The 20,267-nt window shown below is 34.1% G+C and overlaps 2 protein-coding genes across 2 annotated transcripts in view; both read right to left on the bottom strand.

Annotated features, from left to right (window-relative positions):
• LOC128242148 (kinesin-like protein KIF14) overlaps window positions 1-11,443 on the bottom strand; it is a 33,442-nt gene extending 21,999 nt beyond the window's left edge. Inside the window, exons 1-4 of the mRNA XM_052959214.1 lie at window positions 10,575-11,443; window positions 5,873-6,127; window positions 4,872-4,962; window positions 266-379 (exon numbers count right to left, since the gene is read on the bottom strand). Of these exons, the coding sequence (XP_052815174.1) occupies window positions 266-379; window positions 4,872-4,962; window positions 5,873-6,127; window positions 10,575-11,113 (999 nt within the window). The 5' untranslated portion in view covers window positions 11,114-11,443. The remainder of the gene's footprint in view (window positions 1-265; window positions 380-4,871; window positions 4,963-5,872; window positions 6,128-10,574) is intronic.
• Window positions 11,444-18,548: 7,105 nt separating this feature from the next.
• LOC128244335 (glucose dehydrogenase [FAD, quinone]-like) lies at window positions 18,549-20,267 on the bottom strand. The gene has a single exon (XM_052962350.1). The coding sequence runs from the start codon at window positions 20,265-20,267 to the stop codon at window positions 18,549-18,551; it is 1,719 nt and encodes a 572-aa protein (XP_052818310.1).

The raw sequence follows: 20,267 nt of genomic DNA, 5'->3' as shown, positions 1-20,267 counted from the left end.
ACTTTTTGTGAGCCTGAAAGTCTGCAGAAATCGATTGTGGGTCTTACAAAATACTACTGCTACAGACCTTCAGAAAATCCTTTGGACCTTTCCAAACTCTTTTTTGTCATCAACAAAATCTCTTTTTTTTCTCAAATAAGAAGGAATGTAGTCTTAGTTTTCAAAACATAATTGCTTCTGATTATATCTAAAGAATTGTTCTTTTACAAAAATATCTGGGTTTAGAACTTTACTTTAACTTGATCTGTGCAAAGGTGTCACTTACTGTGGTTTTCTTAACCTTCTTGTCCTTGCTGTTGCCATGGTTACTGGATGCTAGAAGGTCATGGATCTTCTCATTGTAGATCTCAAAGAAGCTGATCTCCACATGAATCTTTATCTGTGAGAGGAAAGACTTAATGTGTAAAAAAACAACAGAAGAAATATATTGCTTAAAAACAGCATCAAGACTTTGATCGAAACCTTTTGGTTTTCATGTCAGTTGTGCTAGTGTTTAAAATCTATCAATAAATGTCTAAAATGGCTCAGTGTTTGATCCCATAAAGACAGTCAGGGCCCTTACTCTGCTCTTTTGGAGGCCAAATATATGTCTCATTCACCCATTTTTTTTCATTTTACTCTCAAGTCAAATTTTCCCTCCTAGAATAATCACTTTCAAAAACCCACAAATACGTTTTTCTAAAAAAAAATTGATGATGTTTAAAACTAAATAGATAAGACTGTTGAGGACTGTGGAAATAATTTTAAAATGTAATTAAAGTTGATAAACAAGAACTACCATAACAACAACTTCAGGTGAATTATATTACTGAAAATTCTATACATTTTTTCAAAATTCCACCATGCTTGACCCTATTCTTTAAAGTGGAGTGAGGGTTCTGACAGCAAACCAAGTAGCAAGTTGATTAAAATCACTTTCTAGTCTGTTTCTATGGTGAAACCAGAACTACTGTCCTTCAAGAGAGGGCTAGAGAGAATGTCTCTGGGCCTCATTTCAATAACATATCTTCGTAAACCTCTCAGTTGTAAACCTAAGACTGATTAAGAGTGTTTGTGGACAGAAAAGGCAGAATCTTTGCAATAAATGTCATTGAAACCACTTTATGTCCTAAACAGGGTCACGCCTGGAATTTACCAATCTTAAAGTTATGATCTTTTCTGAACCGGGACTCTGGTGAGACTGGAAGCCATATCTCTTGTATTAGAGGCAGACATCTACATACAAATCACTGTTTTTGCAGTATGTTTTTTTTTCCAAAAAAACAAACTTTTATCGTAATCATATCAAATTAAAAAAGTAAGGAATTTCTTAATTAGATATTATAACTCATTCAACATAATACTCATTTCATTGTGCTTCAAAGACTACAAAATGACTTAAATATAGACCATGGTTAATTTTTCTGTTTTGTAATGACACAAATAAGGAACTTATTTTATAAAGAAATCAAAACAAACTGAATCAGCAAGTTTTGGGCTGTCATTTTTATAGCATTTTCTTTGTTTATATTCTTATAGAAATTTACAAATATAGAACAAAAATATTTGCTTAAAAGGTTAAAATTCCCTGTAATTAAATCTTTGCAAAGTCAACTTTTATCAATAAAATCTTCAATGAAGAATAGCAAATCTTTTGTTATTTCTAACAGATTTACAAGTTAAACCCTTGAGGAGAGTAAATATTGAATATTGAGAATGTTGTGACTGTTTAAAGAGCTTTCAACATTTACCTTATTGTGTGGCTTCGACAGAGAATCGGTTTTCAATGGTATAAATTTACTTAATTTATTCACAATAAAATGGACATCATTGACATAAACTAATTTTAACAAGCACTGATGTTGATTTACAAGGCTATAAGTAATACCACCCTGACACTAACAGCCCAGAGTTGAACCAATCGATTGGGAAAACCTGTAACAAAATTAATATTTAATATAGAAATCGGGGTTTTCAACAGCTAATTCATCCTCTCTTTTTTTAAATTTAATAAACTCAAGATAAAATCATCATGGAGCCATCATAACACCAACAGCCCAAGATCGATGAACAGCCCAGAAAATGAAATTAATATTTCACTTCATAACCACTTTATCATACTACAGGTTCTTTGTCTGATATTTAATACACCAAAGGCCAAATATTCACCTTGTAGAATAATTAATTCATCGGCACATAATATAGATAAAACATCATGCATTTGAGATTAAGAATATATCGCACTTGAAAGAAGAGATATGAAGTTGTCAAATATCTCTGTGGTACTGTTTAAGACAGCAGACAAGCGGCTTAAATATAAGATTAAAAGGCATTAAAAATGATTTTTAAACTTTATGAATATCGTATCTTAAATTGAGGCCTATCTTAGACTAATACATAGTTTAAAGGCAAAACTGTCCAAGGTGGGGAGATGGAACAAGAGCCCTGCATTGAACCAGTTGAACAGTGGTTTTTTCAATAAAAAAAATTAGGCATAACCCCTCAGAAGCCATAATTTTGGGCCTTGCTGTACATCATGAGTGAAATGTATCTGGCAACATGTGTACCAAGTTCCATTTAAAATTGTTGAATGTTTTTTTAGTTATGACCCAAGGTTAAAGTTTTTGCACAAATACTACAACTATGCGAGGGCTACCGTATATCAATACAGAGGTATGGGTGGTACCTAAACATTTTTCTTCAAATAACACAGACAATCGTAATAGTACAAATTGGCAACATAGTTTATTCAAGAAACATAAGATACTGAAGTTAGAAATTGTAGATAATTTTGAAGAAATATACATTACTTGTATTGCTTCTTTGTTTTTTCATGCCAATATATTGACCCCTTAGGTAGACTTTAAAATGCTCAATATATATTATATAATATACTGTAACTTAAAAGTCATAATGCTTAAGAACAAATAAAAACCAAAAATGCATTGATCATTTACAATAGGCTATTTGGCAAAAGAAAGTTCAAACATTATGTTCTAATGCATCTTGGAAACTTATTTGTTTGAAAAGAAAGATTGGTACAGAGATATTTTGTTTATATTTGAACGAATAATTTTGAAAAGGGAAAACTGGTTGAACTTTTCATGCCGCTTTCAGGGCTTCCATAAAAGGAATTTTAATATATATTACTCCCTTAAAATGGGCTAAAACTTTCAAATTTAAGAAATAGGATGAACAACCACTTCCATAATTATGGAGAAAAATTCCAAAGGTTAAGACTCGGTTGTTCAAAATATCAATATCTGGTTCCAATGTTACATCTATGGCTTAAATTTGCAATAAACCATGAAATAATATGATTTTTAATACAATTTTGTTAAGTTGGCAAGTTGAAGTGATAGTTGCAAATTATTTTATTTTAAATTTTATATCAAGACAAAAGTATACAAGTCATTTGTGTTCCAGAGATTTAACTCCAGATTTCAGATTAAACTTGACATATTTAATTAAGGTAAGTGAGCTCATACTTTCAAATTCTTCATGGAAGCCCTGAGATTTCACAATTCAAAACTTACTCTTTTTCTCCTCTGGAAATTCAGTAAAATAGGACATTCAAAAGGAGCTAAATTTGTAACAAGTCTTTAACAAAGTGTTACAGAGTTTTAAATGCTGAATGGGGAGGCTACACAGTAACATACATAAACAATTTTTACAATACAATGCATTCATTACATTCAACCCACTAATTGGTTTATTGAAACTATTGTTCGTCTGAACAATTGAATATGGTACAATAGCAAAGGGTTCAATTCAAAGGTTTTTTCAATACGATATTATTGGCTATACAGTAAAATAGAAATTATTTTAACAACTGTGTCTGCAAATATTTTCAATAAAACATCTCTCTCATCGATTCATAAAAGATCAACAATACAGCGATTGAGCAACTTATATATATTCACTCCTTTCAAAATCAGTTTAAATGCCATATTTATTCGAAAAAAAAATAATGAACAGCATGATTTTAAGTAAGTTTAGGGTTTAAGCTGGAGGATAACAGAAGGGTGCTGCACCCTGTCCTTTTTTGGAAGCACCCTTCTGCCCTCATGGAGACCAGAATGTGCACCCTCATGCCTTCGATTCAAAGAATTAAATACTTACGATAATCAAATATTTCTTTTGTTGCGATTAAAACGAAATATGATTATGAATTCAAACACACTTGACATATTTAGTAGTTGAAACCTAATGTTAGTTCTTGAATAAGCACAACTTCCACATTTTCTATGAAATTATTTATTGCCTGATACAAAGTGCCCTTTTGTCCCCCAGCACCTTGTCCCTTTTCTGCAGCACCCTGTCCTTTTTAAAAACCTGGCGAAAACTCTTCATTACCTTACTGTAGTCTGTTAGATGTACATGTATTGGAGGAGGAACAGACTCCTGAGCGAAGCAGTCAGTGTCTTACACTACAAATGAATGATGGGGTTGCATGTCACCAGGTTAGAACTGTTTAAACTTTAATTGCTAAGTTGTGTCATATTTTCGTAAACAGTATGGCCATGCAGCCCTTTTTTATGGCAAATTTGGGGTCGATATTGGGCCCCATTCCCCATGGAGTAAAGTATATATTTTTCCCCAGGTTGTGTCAAAAATTCCCCCATTGTGGAAATTTTATTTTACTACTATCTGTAGAAGTCATATTTTCATTGTCAAACTGTGAAAACAGGTAAAGATCAGGTGGGCACCATGTTAAGTTTCAGACAATCGATAATTTAGCTTGCATGATGGTAACATGATTTTTGTAAATTCCCTAATTTTGCAATATACAAGTTAAAATTCCCCTGTCAAAAGGCCCCGCCATACTTCCCCAAATTTGGGGAAAAAGGGCTGCCATGAAAAAAAATCTTGTTCAAGTTTAAACTGTATACCTTGTCATGTTCTTTGGCAAAGTGTGCACGTGAAAACAGCTCCTCACAGAAGCGTGGAATAATGCCAACATCTTCGCCATGTCCCATAATGCTGCAGCAGAAAGCGAAAGGAAATTAGGCAAACATCCCATGCTTAATGAAAAATATGAAATATCTTTGGTAAACTTTTTTGCAAAGAGATGTAACTTAATACTTGGTTTCATGATATTTTATTTATTGTTCTATACATAGACTGAATGAAAGCAGCGCAAAGTGAAAATGGATTGGATGAATGCACAGAGATACAAATGTATACCTTGAATACATTTCATGATTTTTTTTATTCATGTTTCTCCAATACTGACAGATATTGTTCAAAAGCATTTTATTAATAAATTTTGTTAAGTTTAGCAACAAAGGCACACACAAATTGTAATTGTTCTTTCATTTGGCACATATTTTCAGTGTTCTCAATAAGAACCGGCTGCCGGCCAAAATGGATGGTTCAAATGGCAATTGGGCTGGTTCAAATTTGGAAAACTAAATGAATTTTAAGTAGAAGAAGTAGAAGCTGATCTGTTACTTTACAATGTGAGACGGTTCAACCGAAACATAATGAGAACCCTGTATTTTATTTGACATGAATGGTTAATTATTGTCAATAGACTCATGAGGTTCAATGAAATGATAACAATATCTTGAGTCTTTCTGAGAGATCATTATTCATTTACATTTTTGAATTGATAATGACAATTTGATTCCAAAAGCAATATGATATTCTGGTTCAGTGAACCTCTTAAAAATTCATTAATCATATACTAATAATGTATTAATTATGTTTTTATATTTTAACTACATGTACCTATTCAAAAAGCCATATTTGGGGGAAAAAATCCATTTTTCCGTTTACAAATAATATGAAATCAGGCAATTGCCAATAAATACTAAATAATGTTGCTCACCAAAACATTTTTTTTAATAGGTTGAACAAATGACTTTCAAGCCACTAAAATTTAACTTACCAGTAGCTTTTCCCTGATCCTGTTTGGCCATACGCAAACAGGCACGTGTTGTAGCCCTCAAACGCCTTGCCAAGAAGGGGCTGAGCCAGACAAGTGTATACATTCTCCTGCGAGACGTACTCCGGATCCTCGCGATCAAATGAGGAGAAAGAGAAATCGTACAGGAAGAGATGCTCGTAGCCCGAGTCAGATCGCACCTTCGTCTCATTACCGGACATGGACACCACCTTGCTGACATTCTGGTCTGACAACTCTCTTAAAACATACAGGATATTATATAAATGTCAGTAAATAAACAGCAGAATTAAATTGATATTTATATATATTTTTATAGCATACATTTACAAAATTTTACACAGGAATGTTATGTAATTGGAAATTTGACTACCGTACCACTTCTATGCCAGCATATATGACCGACCGCTACCCCGCCCTGGTCGTGCTGTGTAGGGACGGGACAGTATATATATACACTCCAGTATAGCGATATATATAAATCAAAAAAATATCACTTCAATTTTTTGTGATGGAAAGAACTTTGTATAAACTTGAACATCTTACATTTGTATATATCTAAGTGTTACTGCCAGCCTTTTTTAGTAGGGACAAAAGCATTCCAAAATGTTTAATAGGTTTGAAAATACATAATTAAATAGTTTATACATTTTCAAATTCTTAATACTACAAATCTTTAAATGTATTATTGACAATTGTATACACTGACTAAATGCATAACAAAATTGAATAAAGATATTGATATTGTGTATTATAACATTTGATAGTATTAAATTTTATGTTCCATACTTTAATGCAACAATCGAATCGAATCAAGCATGTACAGTATAAATCATCTTGATTCATCAGAGGTGTTTGATCATGATAAATCTGTTGTATGCATAGCATCATTGCTCTGGTATACAAGAATGAGTATAAATGTACTGTATTACAAATGTGTTGCCTAAACAAAAGAAAATTATTATATATATTACAGGGCTTTTTCACCAAAAATTGTGAAGAGGCCTAGCCTTTTCATTTTGGGAAATTTAAACGCGTGAAATTCTGAAAATTGGGACTTATGTTACAAAATACAGGCTCATATTTTACATGTGAGTCTACTTCTAGCTGATTTTTTTCAATTATGACCTTTTTAATATGAAATGTGTACAAACACTCCACAGGGTCAAGCTTGAAAAGTCTAAAATGTATGGCCTTCCAATTGATACACATGTAGATCTTATTGGGGGAGAAATCATGTCTTTGACTTCGCTTTTTTAACATGACGCAATGACAAAAGAGGGAGAGAGATAATAGTTTTAAAAAAGAGATAGAATTGAACACAATATATGGACTAATTGGTCCTTGAATAACATTTAAATTATACAGAATTCTTCCGATGTTAACTTAAAAGATAAAAAGAATAAGTTGTTCAAACAGAATAAATTTTTATTGTAAATCTTTGAAGTAAGATCTTCCTTTTTGGGAAAAATATCTGGGAATTGTGAAAAAAATATCTGGAAATTGGGAAATATGCCATTTTTCCCAATTGTGAAGTAGCCTAATTTCGGCCCCTAGAAAAGAAGGTGAAAAGCCCTGTATTATATATTGTGCATCATAACATTTTACAGTGTTAAATTGAAACTTAATTTGTAACCATCTGCATAAAAAATTGAAAAGTACTATATGTATATATATATAGAACGCTAGATAGAAAATAGGATACTTATAAAGTTTTTATTATGTTTCATACTATTACATGTATGCTTGTTTTAATTTATTCAAACATGAACAATAAACATGGGGCTTTTTGCAATGCAGGCGTGTAGGAATAATAATTTCTCATATTTGTATAAGCTTGTTTGTACATAAAGCCAGAAGAAAATGGTCATATTTATAATAATAATTAGCAATAATGTATCCATAGAAGTGATACATATCTCATATCATTGCTACATTTTTACATATAGTTGCTATTTAACATGCATGTAAATAATCTTTCCTTTTTCATAACAAGTTTTTGTTTTGCCATTCTGTTTATTTTCTAGCTGATTCATTCTGTTCTAAGGGTTCTAGCTGAGGAGTTATAGGAGGATGTTGAGCCCATTCCTTCTTTGTAGTACCCTTCTGCCTTCAAGGAGACCAGCATGGGAACCAGTCTATCTTCATAGAATTGAATACTTTAGATAATCAAATACTTCGGAAGTTCCTTTGCTTTTGTTTAAAAAGCTTATTATAGGATTATATTTACATACAAACTGAAGCAGTGGAAACCTAACACTGCTTTAATTGAAAACACCTTTAAAAAATAAATGTCCAAGTTCTTTATTGCCTGATTCAATGTGCCGTTTTCACTATTAGCACCCCGTCCCTTTTCTACAGCATTCTGCCCTTTGTTAAACCTGCCTAAGCCCTACATGTACATCTATATACATGTAGTTTTTCTCCATTGCATTACATGATTTTAACAGACTGCTTTTGCTTCAAGTGTAAAGCAGGACTTTACTCTGACTACAGCTTCCTGTTGCTTCTTTGTCTATTTACATTATTACATAACTTCTCCTAAGGACATGACATCATCTCAGCCCCATTTCTGATACAATGTCATGTAGGTGTTATAAAGCATTATTGATGCAATGCACTTATACTTTTGTCTTTTACAATATGTTGCAGGAAACCTTTCATAGGAAACAGTTTAATTCAGTCATTGTGCTAGAGTAAATTTCTTACAGTTGACTTCCTGTCAACAGATGTTTTAGAATTTAGAAGAAACAAGAGATGTTTGTCAAACATTATGCCCCCTGAGCGCCAAGTTGCCAGAAATATTTGGACAATTGAATGAAATATGCATGGACTGAAATGACAGCTGATTTGTCATTGGATGCATATGAGGCAGGTCATCTACTGGTCATACCTAATCTTCATGTCAAGTTTGATGACCATAGGTCCGGGAATTGTTGAGTTATCACTCGGACAAGCTTTGGTCTTCCAACAGACCGACCGACATGTGCAAAGCAATTATATAACCCCTCTGCTTCGAAGGGGGGCATAATTAAACTAGATGTTCACTGAAAACTGATACTTCAACTCATGCATTTAGTGACATATAAATTTCTACTGTCTACTATATAAGAAAATAAAATATGGACAATCAGAAAACCTTTTTTCAGCTTACAGTCACACTGACCTTGACCTTTGACCCACTGACCTCAAAATCAATAGGGTTCATCTGCTGGTCATGACCAATAAGCCTACCTAGTATGAGGTCCCTGGGTCAAAGCGTTCTCAAGTTATTGATCGGAAACCGTTTTTCATGTTAAGGTCACACTGACCTTGACCTTTGACCTCAAAATCAATAGGGTTCATCTGCTGGTCATGACCAATACACCTACCAAGTATGAGGTTCCTGGGTCAAAGCGTTCTCAAGTTATTGATCGGAAACCGTTTTTCATGTAAAGGTCACACTGACCTTGACCTTTGACCCACTGACCTCAAAATCAATAGGGTTCATCTGCTGGTCATGACCAATAAGCCTACCTAGTATGAGGTCCCTGGGTCAAAGCGTTCTCAAGTTATTGATCGGAAACCGTTTTTCATGTTAAGGTCACACTGACCTTGACCTTTGACCCACTGACCTCAAAATCAATAGGGTTCATCTGCTGGTCATGACCAATACACCTACCAAGTATGAGGTTCCTGGGTCAAAGCGTTCTCAAGTTATTGATCGGAAACCGTTTTTCATGTAAAGGTCACACTGACCTTGACCTTTGACCCACTGACCTCAAAATCAATAGGGTTCATCTGCTGGTGATGACCAATACACATACCAAGTATGAGGTCCCTCGGTCAAAGCGTTCTCAAGTTATTGATCGGAAACCATTTGGTATTCCGACCGACCGACCGACCGACAGACAGACCGACCGACCGACCGACCGACATGTGCAAAACAATATACCCCACTTTTTTCAAAAGGGGGCATAAAAATTGTTTTATTAAATTTACAGTGGCAGAACCCATCACCAGATTGACTGACAGTTCAAGTTTTAAAGGATATTCTTTTAGAAAATGCTGTTTTAACCAATCGAGATCAAATCAATTAATGTCCTCTTAAAAAGATCAAATCAGATTAGAATAATTACACATTGTATTTATGGTTTTAAGATTAATCCTTTAATAAAATGTTAATCTCTTTAAATTTTGTCTCATAAGAGGTATTTAATGTACTGAACACTTTATTTTGAATTTTTTTCAGCATTTTGGTCACATTCTTTATTATTCTAATTCATCTTTGAGAACCATTTGAGTCCATTAAATTGAAAAAATACCACTGACTTATTTGACTATTTTCATGCAGTTTACATTTCTTGTCATTGATATATTTAAGCTGCACTTTCACAGTTTTTCAGCTATTTTCAAATGAATAAATCACTTTAAACGTATTTGTTCAAAGTTATTTCGTTAAATATAGTGTTTTTTGTGAAGAACGAATACATGTATGTAGGCAAACAAATCGCTGCTGTATGCTGTTAATTGGTATATTTAAAATATTACTGCATTATTATTTACTCAGCTTTACTCACCAACGTAGAATCAGAAGCTTATGAAAAAAACTGTTTTCATTCCATTAAGTTTTAGTCAATGAAAACTTGCACTAGTGACTAGTGTATTTTTTTTTTTATGAAGCCACAAATAAGTAAAGAAAAATCACCTTGTGCTAAATGGACGCACACGCACAGCCACTGTTACACTGCTATCTTCACCGCCTTGTAATCGAACATTTTCTCGAATTGGTGTACTTCCCTCAACTGGCAAATACCGACTCGGGGTGCCCAGTGGAGTACACTCAGCTGACAGGGATTTCCTTGCCTTTGAAGCAGTGGGATAATTCTCCTTGTCAGATTCACCATTATGAGATATACTCACTTCCACTGATATATTTCCTTTTGAATGAACCTTTTCAAGGACAGAAGTTAAGGTCCTTGGGGTCACACTATGTCGGTGATTATCAAATTGTTCATCTGATTCATAACTTTGATTTCCTGACCGCAAAGAGGTTTCATCATAACTTAATCTATTCATTGGACTTAAAGGATCTGCTTTTATCCGTCCTGGTGTCCGAGTTCCACCAACTGAAGTTTCAACTGTATCAGAATTAAATGTAACTCCGGATTTCCTAAATACACGCGACTCAGCTGGAATATTTGGCAATATCCGTTTACCCTTTAATTTTGATTGTGGGGTAGACATTCTGATTTATCAGTTAATTAACAATTGAAATATAATATCCAAATAATCACTTCATTACCATTGTCTATGATGTTTATACAAAGTGACCATCAACTGCGACCGATCACACACAAAAACCGATATGTCACACCGCTGATTTAATTGTAAAACGTCGGCGACTTGCCAATTTGATTTAAAAATCTAATGCAGTCAATTTGAGATAAATTCAATTTGTTTACTGACTTTTCTTATTCAGAGATTTTTTTCAAAACCATAAATGTAAGGCAAATAGTCATAACTGTATGAAAATATGGTCTGAATTTATCTATTTACTTTTTCATTCATTTGAAATGGCCACCTTCCTGCTTTCATCGATGATTTGTAACGAGATCGCTGATTGGTTTAAGGAAAATGCTTACTCGAAGAAATAGCGTTTCGTACTAAGGTCATTGAAATGAATCGGGTTACGTTACACTATAAATCGTTTAGCGATCTGGAATCCGGGTCAACTCGGCCCTATTACCTTTTCGGCCTGGTCCTTTTAGGCCTAGTTACCATTTCGGCTTGGTCCATTTCGGCCTACTTTTATTATCATTATTATTATTTTTATTATTATTATTATTATTATTATTATTATTATTATTATTATTATTATTATTATTACTATTATTATTATTACTATTATTATTATTATTATTATTATTATTATTATTATTATTATTATTATTATTATTATTATTAATTCCATCATGAATTAATGATAAATAATACCTTAAATATGTATGTTAAGGTATATAGTAGATGAAATCGATGCTAACACACATGTTATTTCTTCAAGAGACAAAATGGACTCAGAAAGAAAGAGACATAATTATGATGTTTTAAAACAAGGCACGCTTCCTTTCAAAAGTAGGCGGATTTGGACCAGGCCGAAAAGGTAATTGGGCCGAGTTGACCCGACACCTTCTCGAGACAGTCAGTCATGACGTTTATTGGTCTTCATATCGCATTTGTCGTAATGGATAATAAGTAAGAAATTTTAACTACTGCTTAACATAATTCAAATAAAAATGTTAAACTAGTGTCTGTATTTGCGCATCGACACAGAACAGACTGGGAATGGCGTTTATTCATACTACGGTGTCGATATTTTCACATGTAAAAAAGAAATGTATGATCGTGTTCGTGGTTTGTATAAAAAAGCTCTTCTGGTCCCTTATGCAATAAGTAATAGCCTGAACACACATTAAACAGTGAAACAGAAATCTAAGGGAAAAAATATATCTTGAAAAGGTATACCAGAATCATTTTACAATTGGAAATTGCAAATACCGTCTCCATTGACCCTCTCCTGGCTGGTGACATCTCAAAAGCCCACCTGTCGGGAATCCCCAATATATATATACCGGGCACTTCTTTAGTTATTTAAGTCAACATAACTATGGCGACTGTAAATTAATTGCTGGATTTTCACCCCCGTCCAACACCTCTTTATTTCCGCCGCCCTTTAAATGTTATTAATTCAAATAAAAATGTTAAACTAGTGTCTGTATTTGCGCATCGGCATAGAACAGACTGGTAATGGCGTTTATTCATACTACGGTGTCGATATTTTCACATGTAAAAAAGAAATGTATGATCGTGTTCGTGGTTTGTATAAAAAAAGCTCTTCTGGTCCCTTATGCAATAAGTAATAGCCTGAACACACATTAAACAGTGAAACAGAAATCTAAGGGAAAAAAATGTCAACCCGCCCTATTAAAAATGGATAAAAAAAATCTAGCAATCGATTTAATTTGGCCTAAAGATAAACAATACTTTACACAAGTTTGATAAGTTGACCTTAGTAAATGCATGATGGGTAATATTATTGGAAAAAGTGTATCACGATAAATCATGATATTTCATCAGCGTATGTCGTCGATGTATCACGATATTTTGTAAGCGTATGTCGTCGATATATCACGATATTTTGTAAGCATATGTCATCGATATGTCACGATATTTTGTAAGCGTATGTCGTCGATATATCACGATATTTTGTAAGCGTATTTCGTCGATATATCACGATACAGATTGGTTCGAAGGCGGCACAAACAAACACTACAAATGAGAACACCAATGAGATTTGCACCAATTATTAACAACGAATGCGCCGTACACGACGACATTATTTCAGGGTTATAATTTAATTTTTGAAACACAAAATATGTAAACACATAAAAGGAAAGCAATAACAATAATTTTATCTAATGTGATCTATTATGTTACTACAGACTTAGATTTTCAGGATTTCGGCGAAAATCCTTAATTGAAACTGGCCCCAGTTTCAAATATGGCTTACGAATGGGGGGGAAGCGATATGTACGTCATTAAACGGACAATAAAACAGACGAGAGTTAGGCATAACACATAATGTTCACATTCTGAGCCATGGTATTATTTTGTAGCATGCTCAAAAGAGAAGTAACTACATCACCAAAACATTTAAGTCTGCCCTCTAACAGATATACCATTTTTACATTATTTTTTTGTCTTGGAAAGAGCAAATTTTTGCGCAAATATCTGGAAACCAATGATACAAGATTGCTGAGAAAAACTCAAATCGTAGATTTTCATATTTCCGTTCGAAAATTAATGTTTTATGGCTTAAACCATTTTAAAAATGCATAAAACATCAAAAACAACATTTGAACGGAAAAATGAAAATCTACGATCTGAGTTTTTATCAGCAGTCTTATTTAACTGGTTTCCATGGATTTTCGCAAAAAATGGCTCGTTCCAAGACAAAAAATAAAAAAGTGGTCAAAACGTTCAATCTGTGAGAGTGCAGCTTTAAAACCAAGGTCAAAAGAGAATATATAGCAAAATGCGAAGGTAAGTTAAATCCAAAACAAAATGGATCTGAAAAAGATCTGATTCCTGCCAAATCATCATTGCTGGAAAAGCCACTTAAACAGTATCCATCCGAAACATGCCCAATGACATCTTAAGCCAAAGATCATTTGCAAATAGTCTTAAGATAGCAAAAGTTACCCATATTTTGAAGAAAGATAATAGTATTTTGCCATCAATGTCCTAATATTATGAACAGTAATATTATAATGAAAAATACAGGGACATGCCCAGAAGTCGAAAATTCAAAACTAATCCCTGTTTAGGGGCACAATGCAAAGGCCCAAACGACAATGAACTATAGACACAAACATATTAACACCACATACACAAATACAAACACCTAAACCAAACTGGAACCTCATATACAAACACAAACACCACAAACAAACCAAACCCTTATCAAAATTACTTTACGGTTAAATGATGGGATTACCGCCTTGGAACGGTCAGTGAAACAAGAGTTCAGTGGAACTCAAGTCTACCGGGGGCTTAAACTAGTTAGTATGGCCATTACCTCACACTTGTCCCAGCCTTTATCAATAATTATTCAATCAAAATATATAAGCCATACCAGAGCATACATCAACTTGCTAACAATGAAACAAACACACAAAATAACATATGAACCGGTAACTTACTTTCATGTTCTCAACGACCGGATGCCAATATCACTTGTACACGAAGGAATCACACCGGAGCAACAGTGCTAACTCTTAACAGGTACGATAAAGTCATTCAAAGACAACTATCAGACATAGCTCGCATTTACCAGGTTTTAAATTATGCCTTTAGTATAATGAAGAAAGTATAATTGTTCAAACTAGGAAGAAAAGCGCAATGGAAATATAATAGAACAATAAAAAGAATATATACATGCTGTGTAATATTCTTCGAGATATAAAAACGAAATGAATCAAAAATAAGTATTTAATGAGGCCATAAGTGGGCAATTTATTAGTAATTTTGATTATATTTTTCATCCTTTCCTGGCAGCTTTCAGAACAACATTTGGATGTTAGAAGACTGGAGAAAATACGTAGGGGCAGTTATAATGGACCTCTCAAAAGCATTCGACTGCCTGCCCCACGATCTCATCTTCGACAATCTTAATGCATATGGTCGCTCAGCCTCAGCATGTAAACATATGCACAGCTATCTTACAAACAGAAAACAGATCTTACAAACGTGTCAAACTTGGTCAAATTAACATTGAGTGGGGCGCCATACTGACGGGTTTGCCACAAGGATCAACATCAACATCTTTTTCAATGACACATTGTAGTTTATCAATAAGGCAGCCTTGTATAATAATGCAAATGACAAAACTCTTTCTGTGTGTGATGACATTCCTGATATTTTTATAAATTACCTTTTTGAATAAGAAAGTAACATCTTGACGTACGCAGACTAACCCTGGTAAATTTCAAGCAATTTCAGTTGGACCAAAGTTTGTTAAAGAAACACATTAATTTAAAATACGTACTAACACTATTTTTGGAAAGAGAAAGTTAAACATTTATGCGTTCAGGAAAGGTAAGTTTATTAAATTTTGATTCCCAGACTTTTAAAATGTGCCCCCAAAAAAGCAGCAAAACAACTGAATACTAGTATCCTTCAAAGACTGGGCATTCTTTTGCAATCAATACTTAGCGTACTATCTTTTTATCTTTTATCAGATCCAGTTTCAACTACTGTCTTGTTGTTTGGCATTTTTGTAGTAAGACCAACACAGAAAAAGTAGAAAATATTCAATATAGAGCATTAAAAATGTTTTTAATAATAACCCCTCGCCTTACGAAAATCTTATTCATTAAGTTCAATTGCCAACATTACATCTGAGCATGGTAAGATGCATCCCTACTAAAACTTACAAATGTATGTACGGTATCTCTCCACAATGTGTTCAAAACCTTAATGCTTTTAAGACATGCACTTTTAATCTCAGATATGAAACCTGTGAAGATGTTCCACCAGTAAGAACAACTGAATATGGGATGAACTCTTTCCACTATGAGGCCAGTCAGGTATGGAACAACCAAATGAAATAAGGTGCTCTCAAAATTATCTGTAATTTAGAAGGCTGATCCGCATCTGGACAAGTTCCTCTTGTAAATGCTCAATATGCAAGTTATCTTCTGTAGCTTAAATAAATATTTAAATGAAAAACTACCGAAACAAGCTCAGTAGCCAAAAGTTTAAATATAAACCCCGTTTAATGGCACAGGGTAAACGCCAAAGACATAGAAAAAAACAACAACAAAAAACAACACAAACAAGACACATGGAACAAAGCACAAAACTCCACAAACAACACAATGCATATATATTATATATATATAAACTAGGTATGTTTATCAAGCAAGGTTTGTTAGGAATCGCCTTGGAACAGTCAGTTAAACGTGAATCTACTGGGGGTTTAAACCAGTTTGCGTGCACAAATCTCACTCTTATCCCAACACTCTAGAATAAAGAAACAACCTAAAAGGCAAATCTTATCAAAGTATGCATTAATTTGAGGAAACTTAATAATAAAACAAGTAATAATAAACTAATAGGTGAACCCCAAGTACTTCAATGATTAGGGATCCCAACTCTATCTGCAGACGAAGGAAAACAATTCATTGTCGTTTGGGCCTTTTCAAACGCCACTGTTTCTGATAATATCAGCCAAATTTAGAGGTATTAAAATTGAATGATAAATTAAGTACCTCCTCTTAGCAATACTTACCAAAGATAGTTTCTAAAAAGCTGAATTAATTATAACATTTTTACACATACAAATCACTGTACAATGCCGCCATTCTTGAAAGAACTCATTCGGAACTCCTCGGCCATTTTGTTCTAAAACAACATCGGATGTATTTGGACGGTTTACATACTGAAAATGAAGTCCGCTGCAAGTAGATTGCGTAGTAATTTTACTTAGCAGTTAAACTTTAAGACTTAACTCTTAATCTTAATTATGTTTGCAATAATACACTTCACTGGCAATCAATTTAAACTTAGATCAATAAATACAACTCTAAAACATTAAATTTGATTAATGATATAATTTTAAAAAATACGAACTACTTCAACTGATGTACCGGCATACATCCGAGGTTGTTTTAGAAAAAAATGGCCGAGGAGTTCCGAATAGAAAGAACTAATAATTTTACAGTGTTAAATCAACTAGAGGAACCGTGCGCGTGTGGGTAGACCGTATAAACGGGAACACTAGTTGATGTTATCATTGTATACAGTGTTCTAATCCATCTTACTGTTTGAAATGTTATGCATGAATATATTAAGATACGGCTTTTGTAAATACTTGTCCCAATAATGTACATATTAAAAAATATTTGCTTTTATTTCCTGGTCACAAGCTCTTTGAACTATGTTTTAAAATGTTGTATGGCGCATGTATGTTTGTTATTCATGTCGGAAAATAGCTTTTGTCATTAAGCTTATGTTTTTTGTTAATATACCCCCGATTTAAAATAAAGATTCCCGTATCTTGTGTATCTTGAATTGGACGAAACACTATGAAAGGAAAATTCCAAGACGTTAGTGAAAACACGTGGTAAAAAAATGGTTGAAAATATCACGTCATTTCGTCCTCATACTAAACATGAACAAACAGGCAATTCGAATGTTTTGTTCATTAAAAGAGATAGTAATCATACCATCCACAGCAACATGTTAAAATTACCGCTTCTGTAGGGAGCAACGTATGCATTTCTTTCTCACTAAGTATCATAGAACATTGATTGACGAGAAGGTCACAGACCTATTCGGCGGACAAACATTTTTTTCTCACTAATTATCATAGAACATTTATTGTCTAGTAGGTCATAGATCCATTTAAGCATATATTGTACATAATGGCGACAAATACAAACATTCATAAAATTATATGTATAGCAAGCATCTTATCAATCGAAATTTAAAAATATACAAAACAACAAAATACATGTAACTAGTGACTATTAGATTAAATTATATTAAACAATGTTTGATATTATAATAGTATACAGATAAGAGAGTTTACAAACATCTTTACACAACATGTACCATGTTCACTTAGTCTGTACTTACTTATTCTATCTTATTATATCATTACATGTATATTCTTCTATTATCATTTATATTTCTAAAAAAAATAGAATCGACAATTTAAGTGGTTAAGTAAGAAGAACAAGTTAAATAAAAGATAAAGTCAGAATATAACATCTTATTACATGGAATATAACATACTTCTTATAAATTCAAAAGTCTTGTATAAAAACACAATAAGATTTATCAAAGTCAATTTATTTTCTGAATAAAATAAAACCAACTTGTCTTATATTTTTAAGTACAAGTACACTACTGTCTGATTAAATATTTAAATCAGGATGAAAAGGCCTACAGCTTACTTTTCGTGTGGGTAACAGTGATTTTTCCTTAAATCAAATCTGCCGCCTTTTCACTCAAAGTCAATTCATATTCTGTATTAAACAACTCAATTAACTTGTCATAAATTTTTAAAAAGAATGCCACAAATGACTGATAAAATACTTAAACTTAAATAAAAGGTCTACAGCTTCCTTTTCAGATGGTCTACAGTGACTTTTCCTCTGATCAAATCTGCCGCCTTTTCACCTATCATAATAACGGGTGCGTTCGTGTTTCCTGAGATCACATTTGGCATTATCGAAGCGTCTGCAACACGAAGCCCCTTAATACCTTTGACCCGGAGTTGTGGATCTACAACGGAAGTAGGATCATTCACACGCCCCATTTTGCACGTGCCAGCCGGATGGTAAACTGTGTACGCCAAGTGACGTACTACGCATCCCCAATAGACGTCAGACTGGAACTTGTGCTGTTTGCAAAACGGCAATTTCATTTTCTCCACCGTTGCTCCTATTTTCTTCATAGCTGGAGTTGCAAGATATTTTTCCCACAATCTGATACCCTTGATGTAAGTGTCGACATCTCTCTCATTTGAGAGGTAGTTTGGGTCGATAAGAGGGTACTCAAATGGGTCGTCGGACTTCAATCGAATTGTTCCAACGCTCCTCGGATCCAGCAAGCTAAGGATTGTTGTGAACCCTGGCATATTAGGTTTTAGAGCTAGTAACGCTTTAGCAACATCATCTTTAAAACAAAAGTAGTTTTCGTCCAAAAGGGCACTGTACATCATAAACTGGATATCTGCGGCACAATCCTTTTGTTTAGTATCGTAAGTACAGAAGAAAGAGGTTGCGTCCACTCCAGCTATAGATTTTATTCCTGTGCCAAACATTTTGTATCGGAGATCTGTGATCCAACTGTTAATTTTATTAAATGTAATACCGATATCTTCTGTAATAGGTGAAACCATATGGATCATCATGTGGTCTTGAAGGTTTTCGCCAACTGGAAGATCTGCCTCTACTATAATATCAAGATCCTCTAGATGTTTCCTTGGCCCTATGCCAGAAAGCATAAGCAGCTGTGGAGAGTTCACCGCTCCTGCGGATACAATGACTTCTTTATTTGCTTTGAAGAAATATTTCCTCCCATTCCTAATTGCATAAACTCCTGTAGCACGCTTGTTTTCAAATACTATTTTTGTCACAAGACTGTGAATGCCAACATGAAGATTTGGTCGTCCCTTTGCCCTCCCGAGGAACTCTAGAGACGTGCTGCTGCGCACTCCGTTGCGGATTGAAAGTTGCATTGGGCTCCATCCCTGGTGTATTTCCCCGTTGTAGTCATTAAGCCTGTATCCCATTTCTTGTCCCGCTTTCAGATAAACATTAGCAATCGGGGTGACCCCACCCGTACTGACTCCAATGTAACCTCCTGTGTTGTGATACTTCGATGATTTTAAATCGTCTATCAACATGTCTTCAGATTTCAAGAAGTATGGTAGAACATCTTCGTAACTCCATCCGTTGCAACCCATATCTGCCCATTCATCGTAATCATGGCGGCTTCCCCGCGTGTACTGCATGGAGTTAAAAATGCTAGAACCTCCAAGAAGTCTTCCACGAGGCCAGTATGAACGTTCTTCTACCATTCCTTGGTGGGAATATTTTTGAGGCACGGTATAGTACTCCCAGTCAACACTGGTTTTCTGAAGGTCGAGTGATTGGATAGGAACGTGGTATGAGGCGTTGGTTGTGTAGTCTCCTCCAGCCTCTAACAGAAGAACGCGGGAACCGACGTCCTCCGACAGCCTTGATGCAACGACAGCACCTGCTGATCCGGCACCGACCACGATGTAATCGTATTCATTGTCAAGTGTTTCGGTAACAACAGATGGCAT

The sequence above is a fragment of the Mya arenaria genome, chromosome 8 (genome assembly GCF_026914265.1).
Source record: "Mya arenaria isolate MELC-2E11 chromosome 8, ASM2691426v1".
Lineage (NCBI taxonomy): Eukaryota > Metazoa > Mollusca > Bivalvia > Myida > Myidae > Mya > Mya arenaria.
This window is presented reverse-complemented; position numbering and strand designations above follow the sequence as displayed.